General features: G+C 35.4%; 1 protein-coding gene across 12 annotated transcripts in view; it reads right to left on the reverse strand.

Moving 5' to 3' along the window:
- AFDN (afadin, adherens junction formation factor) overlaps positions 1-18335 on the reverse strand; it is a 116809-nt gene that overhangs the window by 50546 nt on the left and 47928 nt on the right. For 6 of the 12 annotated variants that reach the window (XM_041468177.1, XM_041468183.1, XM_041468176.1 and 3 more), the window contains 8 exons: positions 15670-15764; positions 14661-14923; positions 13086-13155; positions 10848-10963; positions 6008-6069; positions 4948-5153; positions 1230-1250; positions 342-487 (listed from right to left, as the gene is read on the reverse strand). In XM_041468177.1, coding sequence (XP_041324111.1) covers positions 342-487; positions 1230-1250; positions 4948-5153; positions 6008-6069; positions 10848-10963; positions 13086-13155; positions 14661-14923; positions 15670-15764 — 979 coding nt within the window. The remainder of the gene's footprint in view (positions 1-341; positions 488-1229; positions 1251-4947; positions 5154-6007; positions 6070-10847; positions 10964-13085; positions 13156-14660; positions 14924-15669; positions 15765-18335) is intronic. The other 6 variants (XM_041468182.1, XM_041468181.1, XM_041468184.1 and 3 more) reach the window with 1 other exon arrangement.

The raw sequence follows: 18335 nt of genomic DNA on the forward strand, positions 1-18335 counted from the left end.
AACACCAAAACTAAACTTTCCTCACAATTTCACATTAAATTAAGAGAAAGCAATCAACACAATCTAAATTTCCCCTAAAGTTATCATTGGTAGCGTTAACAATCACAAGATCATCTAACAGATGAAACTCACGTACAACTCAGTGACCAATATTCACAAAACAGGGCATCTGTCTAAAAAAGTAAGTCTAGGCCATTCTTTTAAGTTTTCCTCTCAGGTATTTAACAATACTCAAAAGATATTATTGCAATATCTAAAATTTGGCAGAAATGTGAAGTTGTTCTATAAATCACAGAAATGAAAAGAAAATGGTAATTGAAACAGAAGTTTGATAGCCTTACTTGAATGCCATTTGAACCAAGTGTGCCAAAACATCTTGTGCATCCACAGTAATTCGGCTAAGATCTCTGTCTTGCTTTATGAAATTGAGTAGTTCAGATGCATTTGCCATCCAAAAGGCAAGGGCCCCAGCAATATTCTTCTGTTTCTGTAAGTGGCAAGAAGCAAGAAATAATACAGGGAAATAATTTTCTGATAAAGCATGGCAGGTTAAAAAGCCTTCAAAAGATAGACCAGTACCTCTTCCCATTTCACCAAACATCTCTCAGATACCAGATATTTGCAAAATGTTTGTACGTAATACCGCAATTGCTGTAACTACTACGTTCAATTTTAACATGTTCACTGAACACACGAAATGCTAATACATTGCCAATAGCCACATCAATGAAAGCCACAGTGTAAGCCTCAAATTACACAGTGCTAAGAGCTTAGCAGATGCAGTATCTGGTAATCTGTGCACTTTTAAGCGCATATTCACTACTGCCCACTGCCACACTGATACTGCGCTCACTGGCTTTGATACCACGTGATTCAGTATCAAGTACTGATCTATCTCACCATCTCCCGACCACAAATGCCAGGCCAGGCAACCTCAGATGAAATCCAAAGAATAGGAACCACAAACAACAAAAAAAGAAAATAAAGGGAAGAAAAAGAACTTTGGTCATTTCATATCCACATTGAAGTGCATTAAGCAGAAATTATGGAATGCCGTAAAAGTTGCAAAGTCAAAAAAGGATTTTAGTACTGCATGTTCCAGTTGCTGAATGAGTGTTATGAACTGTTCAAGTCCAGCTGTTTGAGTATTGTATTTTGATATGGAAGCAGCATGAGAAACTGAGCTAAGCCAACATAGCTAGGATCAGTTCCCAGCAAATATATCCTACCTGATCAACCTGGTCTACCTCCTGGAGAAAAACAGACAAAGAAAATCAAACAGAATAGAAGAAAGAAATTTGTGAACAATCATGAAAGCTTTAGAAATCAAACACTAAATATGAAGGTACAACACATGTTCACAATTATACACAGATGCATTAATCAGTAGCTACAGTGCAACTGAGCTCCTTCTAAAAAATTAATTATTTTAATAGGACCAGTAGCACAACAGCTACCAACTGAAGTGCCTACATGTCACAATTAATTCAAGGAATTAATGCCTTAACCTAGTTGTCATCCCAGACTGGTTATTCCATGCTCAGTGTGCCAGAGAAATCTTGCAGAAATTTTTGCAGGCAATGGGGTAACTAGCCATCCAAACAACAGATCCTGGGAGCCATTTGACCACACTGCTGCAATAGACACAATATGCAAACACACACAAAGAGGGAACAGAAATGCCCCATCCAAAATGAAAAAAACCCAACCAAACAACAACATTCAAAAGCAAACAAAATACACAGAACACCTAGGACAGATTTAATACATGACTTTTCAATTAAAGAATGAAAAGATCATTTGAAACAACAGAAGAGTCAAATGAAATACCATACTAAGTTTCTTAAATGTTGGTAAATATAACTACACTACACTGAGTTAAAAGAAAAAAAGAACCCACCAGATGTTTGTCTGATTATTTAGAACTGAGCTCTTAATTATTTTCTGCTTTCTGTTCAGATCACTCTCCCCCACCTGCAACACAGTGAGCTTAGATGCAAATATTTGAGGTGTTACTATTTTCATTTTAGTCAGAGCTCAAAACACCAAATTGCTGCTTGTTTCCTCTCCCTTTCCAACCAAAGCATTCTTAACTGACTTAACCTTAACTGATTCTTAATGTGTTGGCACAGAACAAAAGAAAATGCTCCTTCTAAAAACAAATGTTAAAATTTAAAAAGGATGAAAAATGCCACAGAATGATTGGGGGAGGGGGGGAGAAGGAAGGATACAAAAAAAGGGCTTTTGAATATGAACAAAATTTCTAGTTCTGCTTTTTTATTGAAAGTACTGAGCCTTGTAATAGATCTCTCATATTTTATACTTATCTCATACAAAGTCATCTATAATAATTGGATATATGAAGTCACAAATTTAATTTGTTAGCAAACCTTCTTGAGTAACTTCACAAAGAGACTTGATAGCTTTCTGATTCTAGGCAGGCAAAATTAAGATCTCAGCCATTAATTTACACCACAATATAGCACAGGAGTTCGTGCACCTTCTCACTCCTGTTTCGGGTGCCTCTTTCTGTTTGCCACTCATTTGTTTTCTGTGTCTCTCACACTATCAGATCCCCTTCAGTGCAAGAACACTTTACTTGAACTTTACACTTGAGACACACAAAAAAGCTATTGTGATACAAGTTATTAGATGGTAATTTGACTGTGACAGCCATAAATGCAACCACTTATGTTACACCTTAGATGAAGTAATTTGACTTAGCTAAGCTTGTACTGTTTCTGCTCCACTAAGGCAGGTCGAAGCTAAAGACATTTTACTGATCCCTGGAATCAATGTATTTCTTTGCCTTCAGCCCATTAACTGTGAAATTCACTCAAGTTTCTCTTTTGTCCTGGGTGTATTTTCCCCCCTTTCCTCTGGCTCCTTTCACCATGACATTTGAATGAACCTCCTCCCAATTTTTATGCAATCTCTGACTACTTTCAGTTAATTTCATGCAACTAGGCAACATCTTTCACAAACCACAAATACTGCTTCCTTGTTGATGTGCTCCGTAATATTTAGGTTGGAGATTAGATTGCAGCTGAAGTTACAAGGCTGTAGAAATGGCCTTTCACAAAAGACAGTCCAGACAAACAGCTGGGTTTAACAGTTTTGTAATAGTATTAGCAGTATCATAGAAAATACATTTGCTTACAACCACAAGGCTGAATGTGACTTGGGAAGCCCTTCTCAGTGCAATAAATGAATATTTTTCACAAGATAATCTACTTTCTAGCTTTGATTTGTTTTCAAATCAAACTGATGTTTGAGTCCACCCCTCTAATATCTTCTAGCAGCCACCTCATTAGCCATTCAACACTAAGAAAACTTTTATCTGCTTTCGCACTGTACCTGCCTCTGTCACTACAAGTCTTTTTAGGTTCATTATAACTAGTATACATTAGTTCTATAAACTGAGTGACTTTCTTTGATTCAGACCTGTAACTTCCAGTTTATATTTGAAGCCTACTTCTCTCTGTTTACTCTCCATTCTAGCTGCTGAATTGCTTGTGTGCAGGCTCTTGCCAGTTCACATTCTCCCCTGCAGTCACAGTCTCCTCTCTTACACAGATAGATTTAATTTTAATAAAAGACCCTGGTATTAATTTTTGATACCATTTCAATTTTATGAAATATCCATTGAGTGTGACATCAAGATTCAAATGACTGACATCAAGATTCAAAGCAGCATACTAGTTCATCACTTCAAAAGCAAACAGCTCTTCAGTCTCTGATCAAGTTTGGAATGTACACAGAAGGCACATGTTACTTTCTTATTGCGAAGTGTCCTCAACACCAGCATTTCCTCTGGATCTTTCTTGTGAAAGGTGGGAGCCTGCTGTATTACACAGGTCTAGAGCTAACATTCCCTTGCTGAAAACTTCACTAAATCTTTCCAAAACCTGAACAATTTTGGTTTGCTGTGAGCTTTGTGCCACTCCTGTTGTTTACTTTCCTACTCTCCCTTAATCAAGCTGTTGTGTAACACTTGCATTGTAAATTCCCTAAGGCAGGACTGACACATTCGTTATGCCTGTGCAGCACTTAGTGCAGCAGGGTCCTTGCTGCTACTCTGGCAGTACTATTTGCAACAAACACACGTGTTTTAATAAATATAGAAACAGATTTCAGTTTTTCTTCTGAGAAAAACCTGCAGACAAAGAAGTTGAATTGTTTTATTACTGAGGATACATGAACTAGCACTCCTTTTTGAGAAAATGACCAGTCTGTTTTATCAATGCAAGGTACACAATTCAAGGTACTGTCTAATATCATAGACAGCCCAGTGGATCTTATCTTGCATTTTTACACAAAACAGAATTTCCCCTGTGATTCTGTAGGAATCTTGCACACATAGTAGCAAGAGTGTTAGACTACATGTAAAACACTGGAACATCTGAGAACTTGTATTTCTCTTTACAAAGCAATTGTGTCAGCTTGGTTCAAGATGTCCAAGTTTTATGTCCAGTTTTGTGTTCAAGATGTCCAACCATTTTTGTGATTACAAAAGTTGTAAAAGTGACAGGGTCAGAATTTAAGAGTCATGATTCTTTTAATACGTTCAAGTATCAATAAGTGCAAACAAATGCTACCTATACAGTATTCTTTAATAAGCCAATCCAACTTGTTTTACAAGGGTTCACAGCCAGAAATGTTTGCAAAGATCTTACCTTCTAGAAAAGAGTCACCTCTCGTCAGGAAACAATCTTCATAGCAACAGCCACTCCCTAACTTCCCACATTGCTCAGGAGAGAGTTCTTACCACTGACATTATTCACTAGCATAAAAGCAGTGACTGCCCTTCATAAGGGCAGACAATGCAGGTGTTACTGTTTAATCAGCTACTGTTAAGGGTCAGACTAAGAAAAAGGCTAAGAAGTTTGCTTGATTATCAACAAACTGTAGGTAATTCCCTTGACCGATTTTGGCAGAGTAACTCACCTGTATCACTCCTTCCATCATGTTCACCATTTTGTTGACTATTGCAATGACTTTGTGAGTACGCTCAGCAGGAGTGATGTCAGGTCTGTATTGGCTGGACAATACATACCGACATGTCATATACAAAACATATGTTGGTGACAGCTTAAAATGAACTGTCGAGCTATTTGTGTAATTTATAATGGCAGATAAGAAGGCATCTTCAGCTGCAGACAAAGAGGAAAATAAACAGTATGTCATAAATCCAAAGACAGAAAGAAAATGAAAGGAAACAGTTTCATAACTTGAGGCATAAAGGATTTTCTTTGGAAAAAATCAGAGGAAGGACTAGCAACTTACAGGAATTTGAACTCTAAGTTGTCTATTATGTACTACAATTAGTTAGACATACAAACAAAACACTTCCATATAAAGCCAGAAAATCTGATCATTGGGAAGCATTTCTGTACTATGTCCGATCTACTGAAAATTTACATCTTCAAGGGAACAGGAAAATGAAAGATTTCTCTTACACATTTTACTCCAATAAAGCCCTCACACTAATAAAAATCAGTCTTTGCTTGCTCACAAATCTATTTAGTTTCAAATATCTGAAGTATGAACAATCTCTAGTATGTTATTTTTCTATCAGATCTGAGACCTTAAAAACCTGGGGACCAAGATAATAATAAACTGTAAATGACAATGCAAACCTAATCAGATTTTATAGAAAATGGATTTTGACCAAGGTGCAATCTATTACACAAGGCACAGAGAACTGTATAGAGGACAATGAATCCAAGGTACTGTTGAGGAGATGGGATTAAAAATTTTTCACATTTAATCTGAAGATAAGAAATTGAAATGCCATCAGAATTAAGATACGCATTAACATGTCTCTGAAGTATCTGCTCACCCTCCCAACAAAAGAAATTATACTACTAGACTGTCTAGCATCTGTATAGTCATAGTTTATTTCAATGTTTACTTAAATCACCCTTAAATTTTCAAACTGACTGAAATATTACAGTATAGAAGAATGCATTAACAGGTTAGTATTGTAAGTTCACAATTTACTCACAGCTTTCCCTGAATTCAATACTGGCAGGCAGTATCGGTTCTGGTCCATGGGTATCCTGAGATCTAAAGAAACATGAGAAAAATGGAAACAAATAATCCACATGGGTGATATAAATTACTGTAAAATTACATATTTTCCAAATACACTGGCTCCAAATATTGACACAACCACCTTCCAGAAAACTACACTTTTTCTACCTTTCCTCCAGAATAATTCAAGCTGTATTTGCCAGCAAAACAACAGATAAAAATACAGACTTGAACTGTGGAGTCTGTGGTATTAATAAGCACCCTCTTGTGCGCTGCACAGCAGACTGATAGGATCAGTTTGCCATCTGCCATTTACAGGATTCAAGTAACAAATAATTGATGAACACATGAAAGAAATGGAATGAAGCTTTGCCTGAAACATCAGCCTGGTAATAACAAATGTATTTGCTGCCTTTTGTGCCTTCAAAATTTATGAAGACTTAGTCAACCCATTTGACCTTTTTTCTGATAAAGAGGGAAATGAGGTCAAACCCAGTCCCTACCTAGCTGTTGCTACACTACTTAAGAAACAGCAATCAGCCACAGAACTGTCCTCATTGAAACTGATTGCAGAGCTATTTCTTACCAGAACCCATCAGAGAAATCACTGAGCAGAAAACTTAACAGAGATTTCACTTTTCTGGTGCCTGCAAAAGGTTAAGTGTGCCTTTCACAGAATCACAGAATATCCTGAGTAGGAAAGGACCCATCAGAATCCTTGAGTCTAACTCCTGGCCCTGCACACAACATCCCAAGAGTCACAGCATGTAAGTGAGAGCATTGTCCAAATGCTTCTTGAACTCTGTCACGCTGGTGCTGAGACCACTGTCCTGGAGTGCTGTACCAGTCCCCAACCACCCTATGGGTGAAAAACCTTTCCCTAATTTAATAAATCATTACTGCCTTAAGTGAAGACATTACCTGAGCTGTTCTCTGCAGCTGGGCATCTATTTTTAGGAAATGAGTAAAAGCTTAACATCTTCTGCATGCAATAACAATTTTAACCACATGTAACACAACAGGCAGCTTTCTACTTCCCCCAATAACTTTGAAAAAGAAAGGAATATAACATATTAACGTCATTCTCCTGAAGATTATTAGTTATGCCACAAGGCAGAGATAACTGAATAAAGGCTCTCAGTGTCATATCTCCTGTAGTAAAAATCCACAATATAATTTTGATGTCTGATGTCAAAAGATCTAAATTTTAGTATACTGAATCCAAAAATCCAGGGTACCTTTGGGTTTTGGTGGGGGTTTGTTTGGTTGCTTGCTTTTTTACAAATTTGCAAAACCAGCAGAGAACTCAGGTTATGCCACCTAGATAATGCGTTATTATAAGAAGCGTTCACCAAATCAAATTTCTGCAGGAGTTGAAAGTTAAGGAATAGCAGGCACAGCATGGCAGTATGTACACAAATTTCTGCCATTTCAGTTACATTTCAAACATGACAGCATGCTGTCTTTATGAAAAGCACCCAGCTGGTGTGTAAAATGTAGTATTTTCTATCTTTTTATTGCTATAAATTTAAAATGAACTAATTTATCACTACTTCTGCACTGTCAGAAGTGCTTCTTCACTGAGAACTTAATGACTTCCATAGAAAAATTACTAATACACAGTATTATAAAATGGAAATATAGTGGCAACTCCAGAAAAATTTTTAATCTTTCATTATTGGAATGGTAATAAGAGATAGAAATATTTTAATATTTAATATTAGTATTTTAATATTTAACAAACTGGCTAGTAAACCAGTGACAGATTTCAGCAGATGATTTATTTTATTTTTCCTTAGAACAAAATTATATTGATCAGTTTCAGCACAAACAGAGGAACTGGATTCCCAGCCAATGAGAGACACTGTCATGAATGATGAGACCTGATATTAATGTAAGAGTGCTCACAGACTTTTGGAAACTGGCATAAGAGCCAAATTAATACAAAGTATTCTTTAAAAACTGTTAATTTAATTCTATCTGTAAATTAGTTGCCTAGGAACTGATGCAGTAATCAATTATATAACTACCCTAACAGGAATTCCCTTCAACAAATCATGGAGCCATAGGATGGTCTGGGTTGGAAGACCTTGAAGATCATCTAGTTCCAACCCCTGTACCGTCTTCCTCCTTCCCCTAAAAACACACACAAAAAAAAATACGCTCTAATTAAGCTTTGCACATTAGAAATCTAAGTTGAAGTAATTCTCTGTGCTTCTGACATGATAACACATTTTAATGGATACATTTTAAGTGTATATTGTCTTTATGCGATTGCTCCTATAGATAAAGCTTCTCTGTGGTGATGAAATTCTTTGAGCTAAACCAGTCTGAAAGTCTAGTTAGGTTTAGAAGGGCCATAAATATTGACTAGGGGTTGACTCCTTTCTTAGTATAGCGTCAGGTAATATTACACTTTAAAATCACATTAAAAGCAATAATGCATTCTCCTGATACTTCTGCATTCTCCTCGATTGCCTCTGATAAACTACATTAAAAAATGAAACACCCTTGTGTGATTGTTTCTGTCAGCATACTATGTATAAATTTTTAATGCATGTTAAAGCAAGGAATCAGGTAAGCATCTGCATTCAGTTAACACCACTTGCATATCATCACTCTTTTCCAACCAAACACATCTTAAACAACTCCTGAAAGGTATCCAAGGCAAAAATTCTCTTTTCTCATCTTTATTATATGTTTGCTCATGTTAATTATAGTCCGATATCTAATGAGAATGTATGACGACAATCCTTAAATGAATAGTCATCATGTTTGATTTCCAAGAATCACGTTACAATCAGAATAAGCATACCCAGTAAGTAAACTGGAGTTATGCTCTCAGATGTCAATTTTTTTTCTTTCTAGAAATGAAAATACATGGCAGCCAAGTTCTTATCTTTGGTCTTCAACCTATTCAGTGAGTTACTGGAAGAAAGTCTTATTTGTGTTACTATTTACCTTTATAGAGCAGTGATGAACACACAGACTACCCACAAGAACATTTAGTGTGGGCTGAAAGTTGTATAGTAACAAGAACCTGAAACTTGCCAGTGAAGAATTTTTGGTTTTTTTTAAACTAATAAAGCAGTTTACAATTACTGTCCTTAGAGTTCACAAAACGAGACCAGAGTATCCCAAAGGAAACCTAACTAAAGTTCCACAAAATACATCCACAAAGGGGAATTCCATGTATTCAGGCAATTCATTGTTCAATTTGTCAAGTCCTAATCTGACATCCTGACTTTGCTAATTTGTTATTCTCATGAACACAGTGAATGTATCTGAGAAAGAGCACAAGATACAAGGGCTGCATTTAGATGAATAAGACTCATTACACAACACATACTACAGACATTTAAGATATATACAGAAATATAAAATCAATGTCAGGGCTGGTGATGAAGATCTCTGAAGTTGTGGTTGTCACAAATTTAAGTGTGACCTAGACGCCTCTAAAAATACTTTCTGCACACAGGAACCATGGTAAAAAAACCTTTGTAAAAACTAGCAATGAGTACTCTCTTTAGAAGGAATTTAATATGTTAAAAACTCTCCATCAAAATGAAGCCAAGATACAGCTCACAGATGGCTCTGTTTTTGAAAGACAGAACTACAGCACAAGATAATCCTCTTCATAGAAATTTAATAAACTTCATACACATACAGAAACACAGATCAAGAAATATTAACAACAGAATCCTCAAGAATTTCTGAGAGGCTATAAAAAGTACAGAAAGTTTTTGTTCATCTTTTATGAAGAAAATTACAATTAAAATACTAGTCATCCAAGAAGAAGTTAAATCTTCACAATCTTAATAAAATTCTAAAAAAGAATCTGAAGATGGTAGGCACTCTAACAAGGGAGTGTAGATTAGAACTGAATATTCTACTCTAACTTCACTGAAAGTATTTAAAAGATGCCCCTGCTATAGAACACTTGAACATTCAAGTTTAAGTGGAAGCACAACTTTCTGCCCTTTTTTGGTATTTTTTTCCTGCCACTCACATCTCCGAATTCTCTTTTCTGTCTAGTGAATAATATATCCATTTAAAGGTACAAAAAGCTTCATACTGCAAGCTTTACAACTTGGATCACTGCACGTTTTAATCCTGCAGTACATTTACTTTACCTTTCATTCATTTATCACAGCTGTTCACCTAAATTTAAAAGCCGACTTATGTAGACAGCAATACAATCTTGTATTTTTTGAAAGAAAAAAATTCTATTCACATTCTCACTGATTTGCTGGGATGTGATAAGAGATCATCTGATCTAGAGATCATCTGATCCAACTTCCCTGCTCAAAACAGGGTCAGGTCAACAAGACCAAGTTGCTCACTACCGTGTCCAGTCAGGTTTTAAGTGTCTTTAAGTATCTTCAAGGACAGACTCCACACCTGCTGACAACAGCACAGTGGACATAGCAATGACCTGGTTATTTCACTCTCCAAAGTAAATCACATCATCTTGCCACTGACAAATGAAAATTTTACATAATTGTACCTTTCATGTCATATGACATGCTTAACCACAAATCAACAATGATGTGACATGACTATCAGCCTGACTTTACAGAAAGAGAACCACAAATAATAGAATACTGAAACAAAGGATTAGTTTTTTTGGTTTTTTAAAGTATTGTGAAGTTTTTTGCTTTGGTTGTAAAGCCTGGGTTTTTTAGGAGAGAGATCTCATTCTCTATATGGAAAACCAGATAATTTAAAATACTTTAATGCAGCATTTGATCTACTGGAAAAACAAATCCATTTTTTCAATTCTAAGAAGTAATGGATCCCATGTTTCCTACCTGCTGTCCTCTCTGCGGTAATCCTGCTGGTCTATTCTAATCATTGGCTTCACCATTCCTCGCTCGGCTGTGCTGGATGCGGATGATGTCCTGTCACCGTCCAGCCTGCTGGTGCTCTAATTCAAAACAGCAGGACAGGTGCTTAGCTTGCAAGCACTGCATGAGCCAGTACTTGTGCTTAGCAGCACTAAAATGAAGCTGAGGTCTGAGGCTTGAAAAGAGATGGGGAAACAGAAGAAGGGAGTATGGCACAGAGAGCGACAGCTCAGCAGGCGTTTTCACCACAGTGAAGCACTGAAGAGCCTGCTTCCAATGCAACAGACAACAACAGCCAGCTAGGAGCAGTTCTTTGTTAATGAACTGCTAGAATTTATAATGTAGCTTGCAAATATATTTAATCAAAAGTTGTATAGCTACAATAAAAAGTGAGAATGAGTTGGGAATCAAAACTTTAGGTAAGAGACAAAGTTAAAAATATTTACAAATTTAAAACTGGTCATGCTCCCATACTGTGCTTCTGCAATAGTTCCAAGTGTTTGCACTATTGATCTGTAACATAATTTATCCTGATCTTACAGAAAGTCTGATCTGGCAGGATGTACATTTCCAAGACAAGAAGGGGCAATTCAAACTGTTATTTTTTTATATAACATTTGATTTGTTTTCTTTTGGTGTCTCATGCTCCTTAATAGGAAGCTTTTAATTTATGATTTCTAATTCAATCAAACCCTGTCAGGAATGGGACAAATACACTGCTTTAAGCAGCAAAAGAAATAGTAATTTTTTACAGCATGAAGAGTAGAAAACAAGACATCAGTAAAATAGAAAGTGTTTCAACATTTCATAAGAAATTTCTAGGACTAAATAATTTGCTTCAACGTAGGAAAACCTGCCAACAAGTGCATCTCAAAGCAAGAGCTTGAACTAAATCACTTTTCACCACCACGTCTCTGAGAACTTTCATTAAGCTTACTGTTACCCCTTTTCCAAACAGAAAAGCAAACTTAGAAGAGAGCAAATGTTAGAAAATGAGTGATTCATCAGTGCTTTAACAAGATGACATACACAGTCTCAAACAGCACAACTGAAAAAGAAACTAATTTTTCCCATTAATCCCTAAGTCCACTAGAAGTATTTTTCTAATGACTGCAAATAGCATATGAAATAAGCTACATAATAAAGCCAGAAATTCTTATTCTGAGAAATTTTAAGACATTTTATTAGTTTACAAGGTTTCTGTTCCTCCTTTTCAAATATTACTAAAATTCCTATCAGAAGTAGGTGAAGAACACATACAAGATAAAAGCACTACCCAATGGTACAAAGAAAGTAGACAAACTGAATCAAAGGACTGTGGTTAGAAAACAAGTAAGACTAAAAATGCATGCAAAAGCTATCAGAGTTATTAATACCTACACTGCTGCATTAGTATCACTAAACAGTTATAAGTATTTCAGTTGTGTAATAGCAAAAATAAAACATAAAAGGTAATGCAATTCTGGGAAGATTACTCCATTTCATACTACTGAAATAATTCATTCTCTCATTTCATCTGAGGTATGTGATCATAGCAAGTAAGGCATTAACCATTGTGTCATTTACTCTTTGTTGGCTCTTTGAAAATGCAATTCTGACACAAAATCTATAAACAGAAGTGCAGAAAGAAAGCATGAAAAAATTATCACCTCATAAAATGTTTATAATTATGACTGCAGAGACAGTTTGTTTAGTCAGTGTGTGTACAGGAGCTCTACTGAAGTCTAAAGTCACATCCATTAAATTTTAAAAGCCTAGTTAAATTAAAATCGAACACCCTTTCACATTTTATAGAAAACATTTATTTACCCCATCACAAATGACAACAGCCATATGCTACGCACACAAGGTAACAAAGTACCAGTTCCAAGAATCTCTACCTGCATATAATCTGCTTTCCGTAAGTCAATTTGAGGAGAAACTACTTCAGGTTTGGAGAGTTTCCCTTTCTAAAAAATGTTACTATCCTTGACATGAGATGCATCCCCAATGCCAATACAAATGTAAACAAAAGGGTTTTGAGGAAAAAAAATAAACCAAATCTAAAATTACAATGCATATAATATCTGAGCCCATCCACAAGGAAAAACAGCTAGGGAGACTGATAAATTGACCACACTTCCCCAAATACTACTGCTATTGTAATTTTGATTTAACTTACACATGCTGTTATTTATTGCTAACTTAGTCATAAAACAATACCTTGCTTGCTGGAAATGCTGTTCCACTGTGAATATCTCCCTCCAGATCAAATGTGGTTTCCTGGACAGCTCTATAAGCAAGATAACATTTCCAGTATGTTTTAGAGATTATGCTGTTCAGCATTTAATAAACAAGAAACAGAGTAACTAAAACTACTAAATTAAAATTCAAGGGTTATACCATGAGTCCAGTTAATAATAACAACTTTTTTTAATACTCTATTAGTTCTTCATATCAATAAAACTTAAAAATATTTATACAGACAATTACATTTTCAAAGCCAAATTCATAGCTAATTTCTTCCCAGTCAAGTGAGAAAATATAAATACATATAAAACATGTTCATGGCATTGCATTTACTACAATAGAATAGCTACAATCTTTTACTCAGGTAATTAGTATTAAATGTACAACATAATGCAAATAACTCATAAATCATAGTAATGCATATTACTATCTCCTTATTCTAAAGATTTTAAAAAATATTTCATTGTTCAAGCTGCAACAGCCCTTTGCCATAGATTTTGTTGTCCAGATAAAGCTCTGCAGTAATACAGCCCTTTCCAGTTGACTGTAAATTTGCAAGAGCACTTATTTATTGATCTGCAGGCTAAATGCAGGATGAACTCAAGATTTAAGCAAGAATATTACATGACAGACAAATGGCTGGAGGTCTTTCTGAAGACAGGGCCTACAAAAAGCAGTGTCCTTCCATAAGAAAATACAGTGGAGAAAAAACTAAAAATGGTTAAAGCATACATCTGTATTAATTCAGCAGATAAGCTTCTTTCCCTAGGTATCTTTCTTTCACTCATCTCCAAGCCAATTTGTTACTTTTCTGAATAACATACGATAATGTGTATATTAATAATAGTAGCCTCACTTGGACCCAGAAAAGACGGAAAATAGGATGTTGTTTTTTTCCCCTGCTATACAAACTGATTTTAAGATTGTTTCTTCTGAGTATTTCTATAGCTGCTGAACAAAACACCCGAAACCCCTATGAGTCACAATATCTATGATTAGTATTTTTATTATGCACCTATCAAAAATATGAATGAGAAACAACAGGGCAGACTTCTGGAATGTCAGTCCTTGCAACACAGAAACCAGTGGGTAAGTAATCACACTACAAAACGTGGTTGTTACATTGAGACATATAGTTCCCTATCTTAACAGTCTCATTTCATGATTACTCCATTTCAAAATCCTTTTAGTCGAATTTTGAAAATTGTTATCTGAGAAAAAACAAAAACCAGACTATCTGAAAATATTCAGGAACTTCTTGACTTTTCCTGGAGCTTGGATGAACTATGAAATACATGAAAATAAGGCATTATAGTGTTTTTCACGCAGAAGTGAGTATGAGTAAAACTTGTTTGAATACTTCATAATGAAAAACACACTTGCTAATGCTACATAAAATCACAAGGTGGAGCTCAAGTATTAAAATTATATACTTAACACTTTAAATGAGTTCACACACTAGTCCCTGGCATTTATAATGCTTTCATTATGTGTTTTTTTGCAAGGCTCCCCTTCTATCCTCAGTAGGATGAAAATAAATTTACTCACCCAGTTCTGTGTCTTGGGCCTTTGACCATAAGACTTGCATCAGTAGATCTTTTGGAAATAATATGGTCCTGAGTAGGATCCACAAACTTAAATACATGAGAAGACCCAAACTGAACCTTCATTCCACTTTGCAGCATAGTGGTTTCTGAAATACGCTGACCTTCCACATAGGTTTCAGCATCAATGCTTCTCGGGGTTACAGTAACAACTCCATCCATATTAGTGAGGTCACAGTGATGAGGCTGAATTCCTGGACCAAATAACTAGGAATAAAATTAATTAACATAGAAGAAATTAAATTATACTGCAGCAGAAATAAAAAAAGACTAAGATGTAGCTTCCCCTATTTACACACTGATTATTTAACTTTGATTACGAATTTACAGAGATGAGTGGTACTAAAATCAGTAAGTTTCACTTCATTTTTCAATGCAATAAGAATAATAAAACACATATTTAACTAACATGTGCAGCAGACATCCCTTTATGAAAATTTTTTTCACTGTTTTGGTCATAAACTATTTTCTTCTACTTTCTGCTTTATATGAAATCACACAACACAAATAATTACAAATCAACTAAATGCACTGACATGGACCCAGGCCACTGTAAGAGACTCCCTGGCATGAACTTCATACAAATATGCTTGTTTGATATTCTTAAAATATTCTGCCTCCATGGGATTAAGACTAGGATTTGAAAGCCATTGAGCAGTTAAAATAACACTGATATGCACTATTTGATCCAGTTATGAAAAAGAAAACCCCATTTCAAATAATAAATGCCTTAAACAATAAAAATTGACTTTAAATAATAAAACCCTCCTCTTAATTTAAGAGTGGAAGTAAATTAAAACAAATAATTATGACCATTAATACAAAATTTCAGCAATATTTTACCCTTCAAAATTTGAAGCATATGTACAGCATATTTTATTAAGATTCCACAATGACACATAATACACAGAGATCAGATCCGTACTGTAATGCGAGACTGCTTTTTTCCATACCTGAATGGAATTGTCATCAAATTTTTCAGTTCCAACTTCAGTGACACTTAATTGTAGACGATAGAGCTTTGGCTTATCTCTGGAGTCAGAACCATCTGTACAGCAAGTGACAAATATCAATTTGTAAGTTAATAAAGTTCAAATACTCACACAGTATTTCTACATTTACTGCAACTTAGTTCAGAATAGTAAAGTTTACAAAAAAAGAAAACCTGAGTGACATTGTTTCAAGATTGTAGGGAACCTGGTTTTTCCTCATAGTGTAACAACCCTGACAGTAGGAAAGCCTACTTGGAGCAGCTGTTTACTACAAATGCAAAGAATAAAGTAATCAAGAACTACTGTTCTGAACGTACCATGAAAAATCTTTTCTATTTCCTTAGTACTTTAAGCAATACAACAGTTTTTGTAAGTCTCTAAGATTTTATATGGGTATACCAGTATGGGTTTAGAAGATAAAGAAAATAAAATACCTCCAGATCCCACATTAATAGCATCTACTGATCTTACTGAAGTATATGTTATCAGCAATATCTGCTGTCAAGTGATCCACATACCAAACTGTTTCTAATTAATCAGATACTGAACTAGAGAAATATTAAAAGACAATTCTACAAAATGTTTATCTATGACATTTAGTCTTAATATACAGGACTTCAGCACTTCTGGCCTTATCTTTACAGTTCCATTGACCTATATTTTCATCTCACAGAAAATTAGGCAAAAAATAAAAGTCCAACTTCCTACTCCCCTCAGAAATATGCTGGACGTACAAAGTGTGCACAGTTTAGCTGGTGCCTTCACAGGCTAACACATATGGGTTTTGTCATACATATAAATCCTGCCCATTTCCTAGATAATCCTACAACTTTAAATAAGAGCGGAAACTGAAATAATTCTGTCATTTCTAACTTCTCTCCAATCTCTCGTCCAAAGCAAAGTAAAAGAAAGGCTGCAAGACAAAGAATGTCTTACCTGTGGAAAAGAACAGTGATTTTAAGTCATCTCCAAGAAAGCATTAGAGAATATTATTAACGCCACGGCACATACATTGATACTGTCTGCAGTAGGCTACTAGTTAGCTTCAAATTTTTAAGTGGAAGTCAATATAAACAGAAGCTCTATAAATCTCGTTGTAAACTCACAGAACACCTTGTATTAAAGCCACAGCACTAGATACAAATGCAAATTTTTCTTCCACAAAACGGAGAAAATTGTAAAGAGTTATTCAGAGCTATCTGAGTTATTTGTTGTACTCCATCAGTATTACAAGCCAATTTCTACAACAAAAGGTATCTTCATCTTGAAGATAATTACAATAAATGTTAAGAATGATGAAAGGCCTTTTTTTCTAGGGGAGGGAGGCAGAAGGGAAGGATGGTTGTGTTATACTACAGTGTAAAGTATATTTCCTGTTTTCCAACAGCTGGAATGTAAACATCTAAATGGTATTGGGAATGTATTCCTTATAAATCACTGCAGCAAGATAAATATTCTGCTATACCTATGGTGAAGGCCCTATTCCCTACTCCCCAGGCCATGAGAGTTCACAAAGGCTGATCTTAGAAAATGATGCACTACAAACAGATTTCATTACTTAGTTTATGCACTTAAGAGTCACCATTCACACTTTAAATAGCAATGCTATTAAAAAAACCTGCAGTGAACAAAAGTGAATAATCACTGTAAGGACATCAAGTCAGTGGATTGTAACACAAACACATTTTTTAAACAATTAAAGAAAAAAAAATAACAACAAGACAGGCCACCCTTCATGGATATAGATTTTAAATGTGTTACTTCACCACTAAAAGGTGAATCCTATACCACTTTGAAAATTGTAACTTCAGTCGATTTCACTAGGCCAATGCTTGAAACAATGCTGGGAAATAGTACTGAGTTTGCACAGACCAAACCAAATTATGAAGATCAGCTCATAGAAAACAAGTAAGCCCAAAGTTGAACAAAAATGGTCACACAATGGACTTTACCTGTTGAGATAAAATTAGTTAAGTCTACGCTTTAAAAGTGTATTTTCTCTGCAAGTTCCTAGTTACTAAGGGTTTAAACACTAATAAGCTTAAGAGATGGTTGGGCAGATCTGAAACACCATGTCAAAATCAGGAGATAATTCTACTATTAAATTTCAGACAAGATATGCACTTCCAGCAGAAAGAGACAATAGTAAACTTTTTTATTTTAAACAGGCAACAAACTCATGTGCAAAAGTGTTACACCTGCAGTTCTGTTCTCAGAAAGAAGCTTGGCCAGGAAAGCCTGGCCAAGGCTTTCCACTTCTCCAACCTTCCGCAATTCTTCTGTCCAAGTTGTTATATCTCCATGTCCTTCACACCTCCCACTGCTATTTGTTCTACAGCTCAAGATTGCTCTTTTTTGTGATTAAGCAAGGAAAAAAGCCTTATGAGGTTGCCTTTTTATTTTGTATTTATGCTTTGTAATTTTAATTTCAGGCTTGTAGGATCTGAGGCTCACATGTGAAAATATGGGAGTTTGCCATTTTTCTCAGCCTTTAAATATTATGATTGTACAACTGAAGTTATTAACATTCCTGAACTCATCAAAAGCCACATTCACAGATAATACCGACAGAATCAGCTAGTCGAAGTGCTGCTGAGTGTCATTTCAGTCTGACCAATCTATTTCTA

The sequence above is a fragment of the Pyrgilauda ruficollis genome, unplaced genomic scaffold, assembly GCF_017590135.1.
Source record: "Pyrgilauda ruficollis isolate IOZ18807 unplaced genomic scaffold, ASM1759013v1 scaffold214, whole genome shotgun sequence".
Lineage (NCBI taxonomy): Eukaryota > Metazoa > Chordata > Aves > Passeriformes > Passeridae > Pyrgilauda > Pyrgilauda ruficollis.